Raw genomic sequence first — 19,983 nt, 5'->3', positions numbered from 1 at the left:
AACTAAATAATTACAATATTAATTTTTTTTGAAACAATATATATTTTATCAAAATTTTATAATGTAAAATAATTTTAAATTATTAATTATATTTTTCCAAATCAAACATACATTTTAAAAATACTATATGATATAATAAAATAATAATTTTTTAACTATTTTTGATCGTAATATTTATTAAAGTCAAAATTTATTTAAACACTACATTATTTTAACTTTAAAAATACTCAACTAACCTCGTCCCCATCCAAATCTTATCTTACACTTTCCCATCTACTATTAATTCCCCAAGATTTCATCAGAAAATTGACCTATATCACGCCCACACTACGTTCTAGCTACACTAAAAAACAAACTCTCCTTCTCATCAAGTCACACAAACGTATCCATCACCAAAGTACAGTCTCATTTTGTTTGTTTACATTTAAATATCATTACTTAGGAGAAGTTAATCTTTTTGTGCTGTCATTATCTCACTTGATAAGGTATATACGTGCAGATTCTACACACATTGCATCTATTCAGAATGATGTTTCAGCTATTATGATTATCATAAAGACAAATTCATGTTTAACTACCATCTCATTGAATTGCATAAAATAAATCAATAAAGCCAAATCCTAACTATAGACCTCATTTTTTAGCCATATGTATAAAATCCTAACTTTGCATTCACTTCAGTGCTTGTTTGATTGAAGACAATTCAGCTTCTAAGATAGCCATGGTCAACAGCACTGAGCCTCCACCGCGTCTTGAGGTGATCTATAGTACTAATTTCAGTTATTACTTTAGTTATTAAACATTCAATTTTGTTCTTTAAATTCTTTGGCACTGGCAGGGTAAATATGCTGCAATTGTGATTTGCTGGTTTCTTGGCATTGGGGGTCTTTTTGCTTGGAACAGTATGCTGACTATAGTAGACTACTATATTTACTTGTTTCCGGTAATTTCTCTACTTTCTCAATTCATCTTCGTGCTAATTTTTTTGGTGTAGCAGCGTGGTTTACAAGCTAGTATCTTGAATGGTGGTAGTTTGTTTTCTTCAATGCATTTGCATGTTTCATTTTATGCTTCTAGACTCAGTAGCACCGATACCTACCTCTGAAAAAATGTGCTAAAACCGACCCTAAAACTTGTAATTACGTTTAATTTATTTAATTTTTCAAATTATTATCGGTGTCGACGTGACAGTATCTGTGTCGTGTTTTTAGTGTCCATGCTTAATATCAGATATGCTGTTACTTGTTTACTTACCATTTTGTTAAAACATATATCACAGGATTGTATTTAAATATAACTTTTTAAATTTCCTTTATTCCTTGTGCAGAAATACCACCCTTCTAGGGTGCTCACCATTGTATATCAGCCATTTGCATTTGGAACAATAGCAATTCTGGCTTACAATGAGGCTAAAATCAATACAAGACTGCGGAACTTGTTTGGATATACTGTCTATTTCTTTGGCATTTTGTCATTGTTAATTGTAAATCCTGGTCATTTGTTTCTAAAATTTCGATTTCTCTAGAATATGGATTTGCGTTTTATTTTACTCTTCCTATTTATTTTCCCTAGTTGGATTTAGCAACATCTGGTAAAGGAGGGATTGGAACTTTCATTGGCATTTGCATAGTTAGTGGTGTATTTGGAATAGCAGATGCTCATGTACAAGGCGGAATGGTTGGAGACTTGTCCTACATGCTTCCAGAATTCATTCAGGTCAACATCGCCAATGAAATTGCTACTTGAGATTCAAACAATATTTGAGAATTCTTTTAATGGTTTTATTTCTGCAGTCTTTCCTTGCTGGTTCTGCAGCGTCCGGGGCTCTAATATCGGTTTTGAGGTTAGTTACAAAAGCAGTATTTGAGAATTCTCCAAACGGTCTTCGCAAAGGAGCTAGTAAGTTTAACTTACCATTGCTTAGCTTGAAAGCATTTCATGATTCAGAGTTTTGCTAGACTATTGATTTTAAACTTTTAGTGGTTTGTCATCATACTGATCATTTGTAATTATAATGGTTGCAGTTCTGTTCTTTGCCTTATCATCATTTTTTGAGCTTCTATGTGTTATTCTCTACGCATATGTCTTTCCTAAATTAGCAATCGTAAAGCATTACCGCTCAAAAACAGCATCCGAAGGATCCAAAACGGTTTCAGCTGACCTTGCTGCCGCAGGCATACAGACCTCACCGGGCGAAGTACATATTCTTTTCTTGGACATTCCTATTTGCTGTGTTGAGATTCAGTTTGCCAGACTAATGTCCTTTTTCTTTTCAGGCCGGGGAAGATTCAAAACAGCATGAACGCAAAGGACTAAAACAATTGTTTACGGAAAACATCGATTATGCACTTGATTTGTTCCTAATTTATGTGCTAACACTGTCTATTTTCCCTGGCTTCTTATCAGAAGATACCGGATCACACAGTTTAGGCACCTGGTACGCTCATAAGAGCATTGCTTTTCTTACTTCCCCTCTTCTATGTTGTGTGTATGTGCTGATTTAAGAGCTGATTGATATTTCAATATGTTTCAGGTATGCTCTTGTTTTAATTGCCATGTTTAATGTGTGTGATCTTATCGGAAGATACATTCCGCTTGTGAAATTCTTAAATTTGGAGTCGAGAAAGTTGATCACTATAGCAGTTATTTCTCGTTTTTTACTTATACCGGGGTTTTATTTCACTGCAAAGTATGGTACTCAGGGCTGGATGATATTCTTGACATCTTTCCTGGGGTTAACCAATGGTTACCTCACTATCTGTGTTTTCACTTCTGCACCTAAAGGTTACAAGGTGGGTTGTGTGTTTTAACTATATAAGATTTAGAATTGTTGAAATATAGAAATTTGTTAAGACTTGGATGTTTTTAATATTGTAGGGACCTGAACAAAATGCTTTGGGAAATATGTTGGTGTTGAGTCTTCTTGGAGGCCTTTTTGCAGGGGTAACACTTGACTGGTTGTGGTTAATAGGTAAAGGATGGTGAGATTTAAACCAAGCTAAAACAGAGATTTTTATTAGTACAGTCATTGTTCTCAAACAAATGGTGGAAATGTGTTTCTTTTAACACTTATATATATATACTTCTCCTGAACCGTGAATATTTAATAAAGCCTTGGTCAATGTTGGTGTATTGTTCGTCTCCAAGAAAAATCCATATTTTTTTCATGGAATTGTTTAGTTTATTTCATGGATGAAGCGATTGCATTCAAATTTCATTGTTATTGAATACATTTTGCAATTTGTTGTGTGAAAACATCATTCATTTAAAATTTCATTGATACAGAAGAATACATTTTGCAATTTGTTGTGTGATAACATTATTCATTTAAAGAACCGTAGGACTTTGTTTTGAAAGGGAAGGGTGAGGATGGCTTTGAAAAAAAGAAGAAGAATTGAGTGAAAATAATAGAAATTGTAAAAGTTATTATATAAATTTATCCCAATCTATCTAAATGTGTATTCATGGACAAAATTGTTTTTTCACTAAAAACCGAGTGACGTAAAACTTAAAGAAATGCAAGTAACATAGAATACATATTTTTTTGAGAAATGAACATTAATCGATTCCATGAAGAGTTGTTGAACCATTGGTTTTTGTAGCATAAGACCTATATGATATCATAATCATAAAGAAAAATGGGCAAATGACTTACTAGAAGGTAAAAAATAGTTTAGATTATGACAAGTAGCTGAATGCGGTGGAATTGGTTGTATCACCCGATTGGATAATACCTAAAAGAAGGAATTGAGTATTCATATAAAATATTTTCTGCGTTTCACGATAAGCGATTCAATTAGAATAAAATAGTGTTTTAAAATGAATGAACCATTTCAATTTTTAATTCACTTTTTTCAGTTTTACTTTCTAAAAATATCATTTTATCTCTTTTATTTATCTTTTTTAAAAAATAGTCAATTGAATCACTTGTGGGACGGAGGGAGTACATATATTGATGAAATTTTGAATATCTTTAAGGTGCAATTGATTATAGATGCTTTTCATAGTGTAAAATATGATGAAACTTTTAATTCAATCAAAATGCTTAAGTCTAGTTGATTCCCCTTTTAGAATTAATTTATTTTCACAAACTTGTTGACAAAGCTTGTTAGAGGGTATTTTACTATTTCCTTTATAGACCCAATTGTATTTAAGCAAGTGAGTGATGTGAGCATTATTATTCCTTTTGCAGTGTGTGTGTGCAACCATTTTTTGTAACCATTTTAAGAGTAGGGAAAGTTTATTATTATTCTTTCTTCTCTCTCTTGTTTGTTTTGTTCATCTTTATGACCTTGTGCACCAACAATTGGTATCTAGAAATCCGGTTCAGATCCTTAGGAAAACACCACGAGAAATACGAGTGAAACGGTGAGACGTTGTGTGATTAATTTCTGTTCGTAGAATTCATGTTTAATTTCTGATCAGAATTGTAACAGAATCACATATCTTGATTCTGCGAGATTGGGAAACACTGTGTTTAAGTGAGATCTGAGTGTATAACACAAGGTTGAAGATGAACGGAAACAATTTGAGCACCAAGCTTCTAGTGTTCGATGGCAAGAACTAAAATCATTGGATGATCCAGCTGCGTGTGTTGTTTGAAGATTAAGATGTTTTTAATCTCATCAACGACTATTACGTCCAGGTTGCACTTTCAGGAAAATGCAACAGATGCGCAGAGAAATGCTCAGTGTGATCTGAGGAAGAAATATCAGAAGGCTCTATTCTACATCCATCAATGTATGGATGCGAACGTGTTTGAGAAAATCGCTGATTCGACGATGGTGAAAGCTGCGTGGGACACACTGGTGCGGTGCTACTGCGGTGATACATTAGTGAAGAAGGTGAAGCTTCAGTCTATACATAAGCAATATGAGAATCTTATTATGAAGAACAATGAGAAGGTACCTGACTACATCTATAAAGTGATTCCGATCACAAATGAGATAAAGTCGTGTGGAGAAACTCTCTCTAAAGAAAGTATCATTGAAAAGATAGTTAGATCTCTTATTCCTCATTTTGATTACATTGTCTAGCAATTGAACATTCTAAGGATCTGAGAACCATGAGAATACAAGAGCTGCAAAGCAGTCTAGAGACGCAAGAGTTGCATCGGACTGAAAGAACCTCTGAAAAGAGGTAGAGCATGCTCTGAAAGCTTCTTTTGTCAAGAAATACCAGAAGTAGTCTTGGTCAGAAGCCAAGAAAAGATATGGTAAGTCTCAGAAGTCAGAAACCTCAACTTCTAGGAGTCAGAAAGGAAAAGAGAAGTATGACAAGAGAAAAGTTCAATGTTACTGTTGTAAGAAATTTGGCCACTTCGCTGCAGATTGTTGGTCAAACAAAGAGAAGAAATCAAAATAAGTGAATATAGCTAGAAGTTCTAATGAAGAACATGTGTTATTAATGGCATATGATTCTGATAGCGTGTCTTTAGAAGTCTGGTGGTATATGAACACTAGTTGTGCAAACCATCTTACTGGAAATAAGAAAAGGCTGGTTGATTTTGACTCTGAGAAGAGGACCAAGATCAGATGTGCTGATGATAAGTATCTGAATGCTAAAGGAATATAGAATGTTAGAGTGATTCTGAATAATGGAAAATTTGCGTTAATTCATAACGGCTGGTATGTTCCTGGCATGAAAAGCAATTTGATGAGTGTAAGTTAATTAATTAAAAAAGGATTCTCAGTTACCATGAAGAACAATCTTTTGAAGTTATATGATTATAATTAGAAGCTAATTGTGGAGTTAGAACAGGGAAGGAAAGAACATTCAAGGTGAATGTTAAAACTGCAGACTCAGAACATGGAAGGAATAGAACATTCAAGGTGAATGTCATCACACTGGTCATCAGGAGGTAGGTTTGATCTCTGCCTCATCCTGTATCGAATAAGTTACCAGGATGCATATTAGCACTTGGGGAATCAAAGCCCTAAGCCTAGGGACTCTGATTCCTCTACCAGCGGATTTAATTTAGGATGTTATAGCTTAGGGTTCTTGAGATTTCGATTGCGATTCGAATGTTGGATTTAGTTTTAGGACATTTGAAGTATGTATTTGGATTGGTGTCGTACCTCGAAAAAATGAGAACACGACATAGCGAAGCGCAATCGTACGCTCGTAATGATGGACTAAACAGAGTCGCCACCGAACTTTATTTATTCCTAAAAGGAAAGGGGAAATATCGATAAAACCCAAGATAGAATGACAATGATTATGGTCGTCGCAACCAAATCAGGGTTCGGGATTTGATTACGCAAGGGGAAGGTATTAGCATCCATTACGTCCGTTGTACTCAACGGGAACCGTTAGGTTAGTTGTGCGCGTTAGTGTTAGTTTGAAATGTTAGGCTTCTCAAGTTATTAGGTGGGAAAGAAAGAATAGAAAAGAGAAGAAAGTTTTTGGATTTTTGCAACGAATGGGACTAAACCTAAGTTTTTTATTAATGGGTCTGACAAGATTTACAAATCCTGCTCCTACGTATCTCCGGGTGACATAGAGAACTCAAGGTTTACGTAGTTCTGGGTAGAAAAATGTTTCTTTGTTGGTCGATTTTAGCGAAAGCTACTTTGTGTCAATCGACGAAAACATTGTTGGACTACCCAAAACAAGTGGAGAAACATTGCTTTGCATCGTCTTGAAACAAAGTACCTTTCGTTTGAGAAAAAAAGGTTTAAGGGTCAATCGCACGGCAGTGAGAAAATGATTTGATTGGTTTGATATGTCTTGAGTAATGGTGAGAACTTCGATGGGCGAGCTATCCATCTCGAATCCTAGTCTCAGGAGTGCGTGGTATCCACCACGTTCCATTTCCATTTTATTTGCGAAAGTATTTAATAAGATTTTAGTGTTTTTGAATTTGATTGAAAAAGGGTTAACGAAACCGTGTTGACAATTTTGGGATGATGGCGAGAGCTAAGATAGGAGAGATATCCATCTCCAATCCTAGTCTCAGGAGTGCATAGTATCCACCATGTTCCATTTCCATCTTTATTGAAAAGTATTTGATAAGCATTACGTATTTTGAGTTTTTATTGTGAAAATGGCTTGACGTTGGATCAAGCATTTGATGAGCGATTGAGAAAGATTTGAATAACATGGTTCGAAAGAAGTGGAATAGGTAGAAGTAGATGGATAAAAATGGATGGATTTGTTTATTGAGAAAATACTCGACGTTGGATCGAGTCATTATTTTTGATCTTTTTGAAAAGAGATTGATTTTATTCTTGTGTTAGTAACTAGCTAAAATAGTCAAGCAAATAAAGAAATAAGACAGCAAAATTATTACACACCATGGGAGTGGGGGTACATTTTGTCGAATGGGGATTCAAAGTAATGAAATAATTAAATCGGGTCCAACCAACAAGCAATGCAATGTATGAGTGTAGGTGTAAGAGAACCGTCTCATTGTTAGAAGGCCCAAGAGGAAGCCATGTGAAGAACATAAATAACACAATAAGTTATATTTACAAGTCATTCAGAAAGTAAATTGAAAAGAGTAAAATCGGGACAATGCGCGGATTAAAATCGGGATGCGAGGATGCAAACAAAGTCACATAACGCAAAGATCTGCAAAATGGATGGAAATTGAAGAACAAACAAAAATCCTAGATAATGTGCTCAAAGTCGGTTTGCGCATATTGACAATAATCGAAATGACATATGTGATTAATCAAAACGCGGCGAAATATTATTAATATATCGATAAAAATAGTCATGGATAAATAGCACGGGAATTGCCAAATCCATAAATTGAAAAAAATCGATGTTTAAACAATGAAATAAATATTGAAATTAATATATGTCGAAGAAATGAGAATAAAGTATAAAAAGAGATTAAAAGAAATAAAATAAATAGAAAAAGAGTTGCACTAGGGTCGAACCCATGACCTAGTAATAAGTCAAAGAGCTAAATTCCAAGAATAACTTTCATCCCTTTACATCAAAGAAGAAACAATAGAAAGAATGAAAAATAAACATGCACGAAAACCTGGATATGTCACACGCAAGTATCGAACCCACAACCAGGGAGGAAACGAATTAGCTTCACACCCACCCGACCATGAGCTATCAATTTCTAAGCTAAGACCACCAAACGTACATAAACGGGAATCGAAACCCTTCAAAGAAAAACCAACGAAAAGCCAAACATGGGCCGTTGGACCTGGATTAAATAAAGCCCAAAATGAGATCTTGGACCGTTTGGGCCCGGGTTAGTGAAGATCCGTTTCAAGTACTGGCCCAAACATGGAAGGTAAGTGAAGGAATCCAAAAGGGAAACCCTAGCCGCATGGCTGTCGGGCGCGGATATCGAAGGGGGTTACTGCTAGCACTAGCTGGCAGCATTTATGTAAAAAAAAGGCTGCGGAAATGAAAAGCCATAACAACTTTTAATGGCACGGTATCCACCTTTCCAACAAAGGGGCTTCTTCTTTCAATAATCATTAAAATTAATATAAGGGAAAACTAGAGAAATAAAAGTAACGCATGGTATTCGTGTCCCTCCTTCAAAACCAACCTTTTCCACAAAATCGATTTCCATCTTCTTTGAACAGTAAGGCAAAAACTCAACAAAAAAAAAATGAACAACAAAGACTACAACCAAAAAAAACTTACGGAGATGACGGCAAGCGACGTTCAAATCGAAAAGCAAACGAACCCAAAATAAACAAGAATTTGTTCCTCACTCAACCTATGGTCAATAATCAATACCGGTCGCGATCAAACGAGAAACACAAGCAGAAATTGAGAAGAGAAACTCACTAGTTACGACGAGATCGACGCCGATTCGAAAGGTAACGTTGCCTGAATCTTTCCCAAATTTTTCCTTTGTTCTCTCTTGTTTATTCTCTGAATCATTCGCGGGTTATGCGCCGTTTCGACTTCTGCTATTCTGAGAAAAAATAGGGTTTTTTGGCGTTTTGAAAATCTCCTCTCTTTGTATGAAGGAGGAGGCTTGACCTCAAAAGAAAATGTTCTTCCAAAAAAAATCCTTCTTCCAAAACCTTTTGAGGGATTCCTTTTCAAAGACCTTTTATGAGTGGTGGCGTGAGTTCGTACCGGAAAATGCCCTGGGGATATTTTGTCCGTATCTCCTTATGGTCCCTTCTTTTCTTCTTATCCCAAACCTTTTACTGTTGGTAATAAGTGAGTTACCTATGTGAATTTGCTTCATGAACCCAAACAGATTAGAATATGCACTTTATGGGATCATACTGATTTATGTATTGTGTTGCTTTTGCTGACTTGAAATGAACCATTTTTGCAGGGAAATACATTATGCCGTGCTGAGTTTAGGACGACGCTTGCAAGCAATATGGTTTTTTTATGGACTAAGCTAGCTTTGGTGCGGGATGGTAACAATGAGGGGGATGGGCAATTTTCTCAAGATAAAAGTTATGCATACTGAAGAAGTGAACCAAATTCATCAACGACCAAGTAACTTGTGTAAGTGGCCTTAATCGTGCTAGGAACTCTCATTTACTAAGCTTAGATTGGTGCAGGTTTTGTTGGAGAATTGCCATCCAAGGCGCAGCGGAATTTAAAATTTTCTCCATTTAGTGATCCTTACGAATGGGCATGATCAGTGATAGAATCGTTACCTCTTGTGGCGATTCAAACCTTTGGTGCAGATCTCTGATAATGATCAAAACCTTTGATACAGATCCACGGGGCGATCACGAACGTTGAACAATGACAACGTCTCTACTCAGTCCACACGAACGGATTCCTTCAATCGCAGTGCTAGCTGTTATGAATGAAGGCTTTGAGTGAGAGAGAGATACGAAATTCCAACTCTTCAGTTGTGTTGTATTCCCATACAAAGCTTCTGCACAAGAGCTCTATTTATAGAACCACTTGTGTGGGCTTCAAGCCAAAAAGCCCACTTAAGTGCATTTTGGCCTATATCTCATAATATGCCAAAATCACTTAAGTATTTGGTACCTTACCATATTTCGTATTCTGCTTAAGTACACCGTACCTTACGATGTTCCTTAATTATTCTATCTCTCATCAATCCGTCCTTTGTGTGTGACCCTATAGGTTTTCGCGATGTTGGCAATTATATTAAATCACGCATTTAACATAATAAATAGTGAGCGGTATCTAGCAACACATCACTGCTACCCAAGTCACGAAAATGTCATGTGATCTGACAAAACCTCCTGTGATAATAATTATGTGTATAATTACCCCTTTGCCCTTATGTCTATATTGAACACAAGGTATAGACCGTGTCACCCTTGTCCAGTTCAATATTGGGCCCATAGACATTTATCCTGTTACGCAGGATTGAAAAATTCCATCTAGGACACTCATGTCCCTCAACATGCTTTGTGGAGTACTCATCAACTGTCTTTATGGTCATCCAGTTACGGATAACGTTGGATCAGTAATAAGGCACTCAACTCTACATCTAGGATCCATAGTGGTTTCAGGTCGAAGAGTGGTATACACTATTATCACCATGAGAATAACTTATGACACTTTGCATAACTTTCTATATAGTATTCTCATAGCGGGTCAATCCGGTACAAATATTACTCCTAATATTCATACCTATGTTTAAGACTTGATAACTCTTTATCCATGATCCATGAGATGTGATCATCAGTCTACAAACATAATAGTCTTAATGCTTTAACGTTATCCCACTTCACATTAAAGCTCGACTACGGATACTTTAAGAATAGTGCCCTTATGTTTAATGGGTTCTCATGATTAAGTCACACTTAATACATTAAACGGACTATCTATTCTAGGGACTTTATTAATCAACCATAATAAAGAAAATGCCTTTTATTATTAATATATAATTCGATACAAGTACCAAAATTATTGGCCTCTAGGGCTTACACCAACAATCTCCCACTAGCACTAGAGCCAATCAGACATACCCCGTATGCCCATTGATCTAGTATGGCCATTATGCTTCTGCTGCGCAAGAGGCTTTGTCAGTGGGTCAGCTATATTGTCTAATGTAGGTACTTTACATATTTTCACATCTCCTCTATCTATTATCTCTCGAATGAGATGATAACGCCTAAGTATGTGTTTGGATCATTGGTGAGATCTAGGCTCCTTAGCTTGTGCGATAGCACCATTGTTATCACAATAGAGACCAATGGGATCCACAATGCTAGGGACTATGCCAAGTTCACTAATGAACTTCCTGATCCAAACAGCTTCCTTTGCTGCACTTGAGGCAACAATATACTCGGCCTCGGTCGTAGAATCAGCAACTGTATCTTGCTTTGAACTTTTTCAGCTCACAGCGCCACCGTTCAAGCAAAACACATAACCAGATTGCGATCTAAAGTCATCCTTATCTGTCTGGAAGCTAGCATCAGTGTAACCAATTACAGCCAACTCTTCCTGACCTCCATATATCAAGAATGATTCCTTAGTCCTTCTCAAGTACTTAAGAATATTCTTAACAGCTACCCAATGGGCATCACCAGGATCAGATTGGTACCTACTTGTTGCACTTAAAGCATACGAGACATCTGGTCGAGTACATAACATGGCATACATGATAGATCCTATTGCAGATGCATATGGAGTCTCATTCATGTGTTCCCTTTCTTCCTTAGTTGAAGGGGATTGTGTTTTTGACAGACACATGCCATGTTGCATAGGTATGAATCCTTTCTTGGAATCATGCATATGAAAGCGTCTCAACACTTTGTCTATGTATGTACTCTGACTTAGGCCAAGCAGTTTTTGTGATCTATCTCTATAGATTCTGATTCCTAATATATAGGCTGCTTCACCTAGGTCCTTCATAGAAAAGCATTTCCCCAACCAAGTCTTTACTTGTTGCAGGGTAGGGATATCGTTTCCAATGAGTAATATGTCATCTACATATAACACCAGGAACACGATCATGCTCCCACTAACCTTCTTGTAGACACAAGGCTCATCTTCGTTCTTGATGAATCCATATTGTTTTACCGTTTCATCAAAACGAAGATTCCAGCTTCTGGAAGCTTGCTTCAATCCATAGATTGATCTTTGTAGCTTACATATCTTATGGGCTTCTTCTGGTATGTCAAATCCTTCAGGCTGTGTCATGTACACATCCTCAAGAAGATTCCCGTTAAGGAAAGCAGTTTTGACATCCATTTGCCATATTTCATAATCATGATATGCAGCAATAGCAAGTAAAATCCGAACAGATTTAAGCATTGCAACTGGTGAAAAGGTTTCATCATAGTCAACCCCATGAATTTGTTTATATCCTTTTGCAACCAGTCTTGCTTTATAGGTATGTACCTTACCATCCATGTCAGTCTTCTTTTTGAAGACCCACTTGCATCCTATAGGATTAACTCCTACAGGAGGCTCTACCAAGTTCCAAACTTGGTTAGTGTACATGGAATCTATTTCGGATTTCATGGCCTCTAGCCACTTCTCAGACTCGGACCAGTTATGGCCTCTTGGTAGGTCACAGGCTCATCTTGATCCATGAGTAATACATCACCTTGATCTGTTATGAGATATCCATATCTCTCAGGTAGGTGACGTATCCTACCTGACCTACGCTGGTCTTGTTCTACTTGAGCAGGTTGCTCTTCCACAACCATTTGTGTTTCCTGCTCTAATTCCTCCATAGGTGTATCGATGCTTTGTGATTCTTGAATTTCTTCAAGCTCTACTTTCCTCCCACTGGTTCCTTTGGAAATAAAATCCTTTTCTAGGAAAACTCCAGTTCGAGAGACAAACACTTTGCCCTCAGAAGGATTGTAGAAGTAATATCCTCTTGTTTCTTTAGGATACCCCACAAATAAGCATTGGTCAGATTTGGGCTCAAGCTTAGTTGAAATTTTTCGTTTCACATAAACTTCGCAACCCCAAATCTTCATGTAAGACATATGTGGTCTCTTACCACTCCATATCTCATATGGTGTCTTATCAACCTTTTTGGATGGAACACGGTTAAGTGTGTAAGCTGCGGTCAACAGCGCATGTCCCCAAAAGGAGTTTGGAAGATCGGCTTGACTCATCATGGATCGGACCATGTCCAACAGGGTTCGATTTCTTCTCTCAGACACACCATTCCATTGGGGTGTTCCAGGAGGAGTGAGTTGGGATAGGATCCCACACTCTTTCAGATGGTCATCAAACTCTAGGCTTAAATATTCACCACCTCGATTTGATCGAAGAGCTTTAATATTCTTACCTAGTTGGTTTTGTACTTCATTCTTTAATTCTTTGAACTTTTCAAAGGACTCTTATTTGTGTTTCATTAAATACACATAACCATATCTACTGAAATCATCAGTGAATGTGATGAAGTACTTAAAACCTCCTCTGGCTGATATGTTCAGTGGACCACATACATCAGTATGTATGAGGGCCAAAAGATCATTAGCTCTTTCACCTTTTCCTGTGAATGGAGACTTTGTCATCTTTCCAATTAAACAAGATCTGCATGTCTCATATGATTCATAATCAAAAGAGTCCAATAGTCCATCTTTATGGAGTTTGGAAATGCGTTTCTCATTTATGTGGCCTAATCGACAATGCCAAAGGTAAGTTGGATTTAACTCATTAGGTCTCATCCTTTTAGTATTAATGTTATAAATAGGCATTTCAAGATCAATGACATATAGTCCATTGTTCATTTGTGCAGTTGCATAGAATATATCATTCAAATAAATTGAACAACAATTGTTCTTTATTATGAATGAAAAACCGAACTTGTCCAAACAAGAAACGGAAATAATATTCCTGCTAATTGTTGGTACATAATAACAGTTCTCTAACTGAATTATCAAACCACTAGGTAAAGTCAATTCATAATTTCCTACGGCTAAGGCAGCAACCTTTGCTCCATTACCAACTCGTAGATCGACTTCACCTTTTGCCAATTTTCTACTCCTTTTTAGTTCTTGCACATTTGTACAAATGTGAGAACCGCATCCAGTATCTAATACCCATGATGCAGAAGTAGATAAATTAATTTCAATAACAAAAATACCTGAAGTTGGAGTCTCTACTCCATTCTTCCTATCTTCCAGGTACTTTGGGCAGTTCCTCTTCCAGTGTGCGGTCTTACCGCAATGGAAGCAGGTGCCTTCCTTTTCTATGCTTCCACTAGGCTTCAATGCAGCACTAGTGGGTTTGGGTTTGGCAACTTCCTTGCCTTTCCCTTTATCATGTTTGAGGACAATCCTCATGTCTCGGTACCAATCCAGAAAATTTGTCCCAGACAATTTTTCCTTGTCAAGGTTTGATCGCAATATGTTGTTAGAGGTGTTTGTTGTCATGGTAATCTACACAAGGATTAATGAAAATATAAGTATCATTGACATATTTAATTAGGCCTTTAATTAAATATGCTCCCACTATTTATTCAAAACAAATGACCCTCATCATTTGATTCGGAAAATCCCGTTGGAAGATTTTCTAGTGGGTCGAGATCCATATTTCACTTCGTTCTAAGTCCGCGTAGGCGGATTACACAAAACTAGGTTATTTTAGGTAGGAACTCCTTCCAATTGTATCTCATACAACTCTCAAAAATTTCAGTTGGGTGAATAACTCCTTATTCCAATCCATCATATGGATTATTCCCAACTCTTGCTTCTAAACATATATATAATCTTATTATAATTTGTTTACTTAAGTTTGACCCATTGTTTTAACAGTTGGATATTACAATTATCCCATCGCACCTTACTAATATATAGATCATGCACCTCGCGTAGGCGAAACCTACATTATCCATTACTAGTCTTGATGAGTGTTAAAACTTGGAAAGCATAAACTTAATATTTAGTTTTGAGGGAATTGCAATTTTTCTGATCTCACCGGCTTGTTTATCATATAAACCGTCTCTCACATGCATCAACATACATTCACATGCATCAACATACATACAAACAAAATGAAACAGTTATGGCCCCTAGCGCAATTGTTCTCCAAAGCCAATGAGAGAACCTAAGCTAACCTACAACGATCTAAGCTTCTCCAAGCAAGATCTTCAAGGTTGTCCTCCTTTGGCATTGACTTCTTTGCTTTCTTCATATCAAAACATTACATGAAAGAAACTCGTTTTACATACGAGGGAGTGAGATGAGAAAAGAAGTTACATTTGGGAGATTAAGAGAGAGGCACGACACGCAGGTCGTATTTTAAAAAACCCAAAACAAAACAAAGGAAAACTAAGGCCATAACCGATCACCACAAGACAATAATAAACACTTTATTATTATTATTATTATTATTATTAATTCCTTTAATTAATTAAAATCAAATTAAATTTCGACGACCGATCACACTATGCAGAGTTAGCCGGGGGTCCGCTGCCCGGACAGCGGGAACGGGTGTTCCGCTGCCCGGTCAGCGGACGGTGGTTCCGCTGACCGTTCAGCGGATAGGGGTCAAGGGGGCAGCGCCCCTTGCGGGGTCTAAGGGGCAGCGCCCTTGCTCGAAAATTTTAATGAACAATTCATTTAAAATTGACGTCATCTTTCGTATCAACACTTGATACTTCAAAGTACTTTTTCTAGCCGAACCGGTGAATTTTTCCTTGCGTTAACCGGTTAACCATATGCGTTAACCGGTTAACACTGTTTGAAAACTTTTAGAAAATTCTTTTCTGCCTTGGGTTAACCGGTTAACCATATGCGTTAACCGGTTAACACTGTTTGAAAAACTCAGAAAACTGAATTTCGTCTTGTGTTAACCGGTTAACCAAAAGCGTTAACCGGTTAACACTGTTTGAAAACTCAAAAAATTTTATTTCGCATTGCGTTAACCGGTTAACCATACGCGTTAACCGGTTAACACTGTTCGGAAAAGTGTTTAGAACGCACAACTCTTGTGCAGTCATACCCCAATCGCGTAACTCTCTGACAACACAACCCTTGTGTCGTCACTAACCCTGATGCACCAATTTCAGACCGTCAAACACATCTCGATCGTTAATTCAGTATGATTGATCAACACGTCATTGCTTCACCATACTAATGTCGGATCAAGAAGCAAACGACCATTGATCGCTCAAAGGAAAACAATCATCGAGGGTTTGAATGAACGAAACAAGAACACTATATCATATATAATGTATTTTGCATCAGGGTTACATATATCACATATATGTAACTTGATCAATCTCAATTTAACCTTTGATTCATTCTGTCTTAATCATATTATTACATAACAAAAATAGACATCAGATTCATGGTTTCGTAAGTGGCTCTGATACCACTGTTGGAGAATTGCCATCCAAGGCGCAGCGGAATTTAAAATTTTCTCCATTTAGTGATCCTTACGAATGGGCATGATCAGTGATAGAATCGTTACCTCTTGTGGCGATTCAAACCTTTGGTGCAGATCTCTGATAATGATCAAAACCTTTGATACAGATCCACGGGGCGATCACGAACGTTGAACGATGACAACGTCTCTACTCAGTCCACACGAACGGATTCCTTCAATCGCAGTGTTAGCTGTTATGAATGAAGGCTTTGAGTGAGAGAGAGATACGAAATTCCAACTCTTCAGTTGTGTTGTATTCCCATACAAAGCTTCTGCACAAGAGCTCTATTTATAGAACCACTTGTGTGGGCTTCAAGCCAAAAAGGCCACTTAAGTGCATTTTGGCCTATATATCATAATATGCCAAAATCACTTAAGTATTTGGTACCTTACCATATTTCGTATTCTGCTTAAGTACACCGTACCTTACGATGTTCCTTAATTATTCTATCTCTCATCAATCCGTCCTTTGTGTGTGACCCTATAGGTTTTCGCGACGTTGGCAATTATATTAAATCACGCATTTAACATAATAAACAGTGAGCGGTATCTAGCAACACATCACTGCTACCCAAGTCACGAAAATGTCATGTGATCTGACAAAACCTCCTGTGATAATAATTATGTGTATAATTACCCCTTTTCCCTTATGTCTATATTGAACACAAGGTATAGACCGTGTCACCCTTGTCCAGTTCAATATTGGGCCCATAGACATTTATCCTGTTACGCAGGATTGGCAAATTCCATCTAGGACACTCATGTCCCTCAGCATGCTTTGTGGAGTACTCATCAACTGTCTTTATGGTCATCCAGTTACGGATAACGTTGGATCAGTAATAAGGCACTCAACTCTACATCTAGGATCCATAGTGGTTTCAGGTCGAAGAGTGGTATACACTATTATCACCATGAGAATAACTTATGACACTTTGCATAACTTTCTATATAGTATTCTCATAGCGGGTCAATCCGGTACAAATATTACTCCTAATATTCATACCTATGTTTAAGACTTGATAACTCTTTATCCATGATCCATGAGATGTGATCATCAGTCTACAAACATAATAGTCTTAATGCTTTAACGTTATCCCACTTCACATTAAAGCTCGACTACGGATACTTTAAGAATAGTGCCCTTATGTTTAATGGGTTCTCATGATTAAGTCACACTTAATACATTAAACGGACTATCTATTCTAGGGACTTTATTAATCAACCATAATAAAGAAAATGCCTTTTATTATTAATATATAATTCGATACAAGTACCAAAAGTATTGGCCTCTAGGGCTTACACCAACAGGTTTTGCGGTGAATATCTCATTTTAGCACTCTTTGTATAGACATTAAGATTGATAAGGATTTGAACCTTATTCTTGTTGATCAATTATGCTATCGTATCTACTGTCATGGCAGGTACATCCAAGAAATGCTCTACTTCAACTTGAATATGTTATCTCCATTGGGTACCGTCATTTGGACTTCAAGCAAAGAAGAATACCTTCATATTCTTGTTGTTGTGCATATAAAAAACAAACCATTGACTGTGACAAAGGGTGATTTCCAAAGTTGCTGACTCGCATATCCAGTCCTTAGCGTTTCATAGCCTCCTTCCTGCTTGATAGAAACGAGTGGACTAAATGGTGCAAGAGAGAAATGAGATAATAGAGCGGTGTGCAGCATATTCGCGGTTAATTTCCGGAGCAAACGCTGGGTCAAGTGAATATGCTGTCGCTTGGAATGGCTGGAAAACTGGAAGGAACCGCCATATAAATTTGCTTTCTGATAATCCCTTTTACTTCTTTGAACAACTTGAACATGATCTTCCCAACAGCAGACACGCTGAAGTGTGTGTAGAAGGTTGCAAGTTTAGAACCTCTTAGGACTTGTAATGAACATGACATTTGTTGTGAATGAGAAAAGAAAATGGTGCTTTTTGTAATAAAACCAAGTTATTTCTTTGTACTTTAGAACTTTCATGTATTCATGTGATGACACTTTAGGATTATGAGCTAGTCACATGCTATGTAAATGAACGACTATGATTAAATGAGTGTGAGAAAATTCTGGACATGAACGAAATAGTTGGAATACGAATGAGTATGTGTGAGTTCTTAAATGTGAATGAATAGAGAGCTTTTCAATATAAAGTGAAGAATTTGAATATGGAATGGAGAATATGAATGTAGGTAGGGAGACATGTGGATTTTTTTTATCATGAATGAATGGGAGGTGAATATGGATGATGACCAAATGTAATGTTTTGTACTTGACATAGAAATTCATTAAAAGGGTGAGTGAGAACTAAGGATATGACAACGAAAAGTTAATGGTCACATGGATGAGTAATTGGAACAAAAGATGAATAATGTTTTATGAGGGAGACAAAACGTGGATTGAAATTGGACACAAGAATGAAAATCATGAGGTTCACTTGATTCCATCAAATGAAAAGAGGTTCCAAATCTTGCTTGACTATGGAAATTAACTATCCTGTACCAAAACAAAAGGCAAATCCCAAAAAAACATGGAACGACCAGTGATATCAAGTCTAACAAATAATGTTGGTGGATAGCCTCATGACCAGATGAAATGGTCATGAGAAAAAGAATGCAAATGAATGATCGATTGGGAAAGTTTTCAGGACCAAAATCAGGGTATGACATTTGCCCCTATTTAAACATCTTCAACCAGAGGATATGAAGCGACACCTCTTCATTGGATCGCAGTGGGGGATGGTTAAATACCATGAAGACACAGATTTTGATCCTGAAAAATGCAAATGATATGATATGATATGCATGGGTGAAGGACTCTATATATTTTTATGAATTTATCTTTTAGGGACATGGTGAACCCTTAACATGAGAGGTTATGCCAGACAGACCAATTTGGGGGGAATACTAATGGCCCACAGGGAAACAGACAAAATAGGGTAAGACAACTCGCTGGGGATAACAATCCTGCTGGAGAATCAGACACACACTGGGGAGTACTCAAAATGAAGGTTGACAAGCGACACTTAGAATACAAAATATTTCGTCAATAAGTTCACACATGACTTACTAACAACTCGAATGCTTTAGTAAATTTTCCAAAACAGGTTCGTAGATGACCTGACGACACTAGAATAATCAAAGAAAAAGGTTCTTCAACAGGTTCATACATGACCTGATAATACTGGAATAAAAAGTTCAACAACAGGTTCATAGATGACCTGACAATGCTGGGGAATATCAAAAAGTCCTGATAGCAAGTTCAGACATGACGTGGAAACATTAGAAAAATTCGAAGAGAGTATATCAACAGGTTCATACATGACCTGATGATAACTTGAACATTCTTGACAAATCCGGATATTTCTCACAAGAAAATCATCCGATTAAAAATTCTGGGAATTCCTATCAATGAAAGAGTCCAAACAACAACTTTCTAGGAAGCACTAGGGCCAACAAGATAGAAAACTCTCTATAGGTGCCAATGATAGTTGGGCTTATAGAGTAAGAAAAGGTTACAGATGGCTTCAAAAGGATTGGTACTAGTTACAACTGTACTTCAATGGTGCTGGTGAGAACCAGACTTAAGATACCAATTACGATTGGATTTGACAGATGTTGGCGCTAACCAGACTTAAGATACCAATTACAATTGGATTTTGAAAGCAAGATGCCAGTTACAACTGGACTTGAGAGGTAATGCTAATAAC

General features: G+C 37.0%; 1 protein-coding gene across 2 annotated transcripts; it reads left to right on the top strand.

Annotated features, from left to right (window-relative positions):
- The first annotated feature begins 286 nt into the window (after window positions 1-286).
- LOC127106745 (equilibrative nucleotide transporter 3) lies at window positions 287-3,132 on the top strand. Of its 2 annotated transcripts, none has more exons than XM_051044051.1 (10): window positions 287-397; window positions 682-757; window positions 839-943; window positions 1,328-1,483; window positions 1,573-1,716; window positions 1,794-1,899; window positions 2,025-2,197; window positions 2,277-2,437; window positions 2,534-2,792; window positions 2,878-3,132. In XM_051044051.1, the coding sequence occupies exons 2-10, from the start codon at window positions 722-724 to the stop codon at window positions 2,983-2,985; spliced, it is 1,248 nt and encodes a 415-aa protein (XP_050900008.1). In that variant the 5' UTR covers window positions 287-397; window positions 682-721; the 3' UTR covers window positions 2,986-3,132. The 2 variants fall into 2 exon arrangements, with proteins under 2 accessions (XP_050900008.1, XP_050900007.1); XM_051044050.1 differs by having other exon boundaries at window positions 330-485.
- The last annotated feature ends 16,851 nt before the right edge of the window (window positions 3,133-19,983 follow it).

This window comes from Lathyrus oleraceus, chromosome 7, assembly GCF_024323335.1.
Source record: "Lathyrus oleraceus cultivar Zhongwan6 chromosome 7, CAAS_Psat_ZW6_1.0, whole genome shotgun sequence".
Taxonomy (NCBI): Eukaryota; Viridiplantae; Streptophyta; class Magnoliopsida; order Fabales; family Fabaceae; genus Lathyrus; species Lathyrus oleraceus.
Note: the sequence above shows the minus strand (reverse complement) of the source record. Positions and strands in the feature narration are given on the sequence as shown.

Excerpts from the sequence above, each read along its gene's own strand:
- LOC127106745 (XM_051044051.1), top strand. The coding sequence starts at position 722 with ATGGTCAACAGCACTGAGCCTCCACCGCGTCTTGAG. Across the intron at positions 1,484-1,572 it reads GCATTTTGTCATTGTTAATT|TTGGATTTAGCAACATCTGG; the intron begins GTAAATCCTGGT and ends TATTTTCCCTAG. Across the intron at positions 2,793-2,877 it reads CTGCACCTAAAGGTTACAAG|GGACCTGAACAAAATGCTTT; the intron begins GTGGGTTGTGTG and ends TTAATATTGTAG.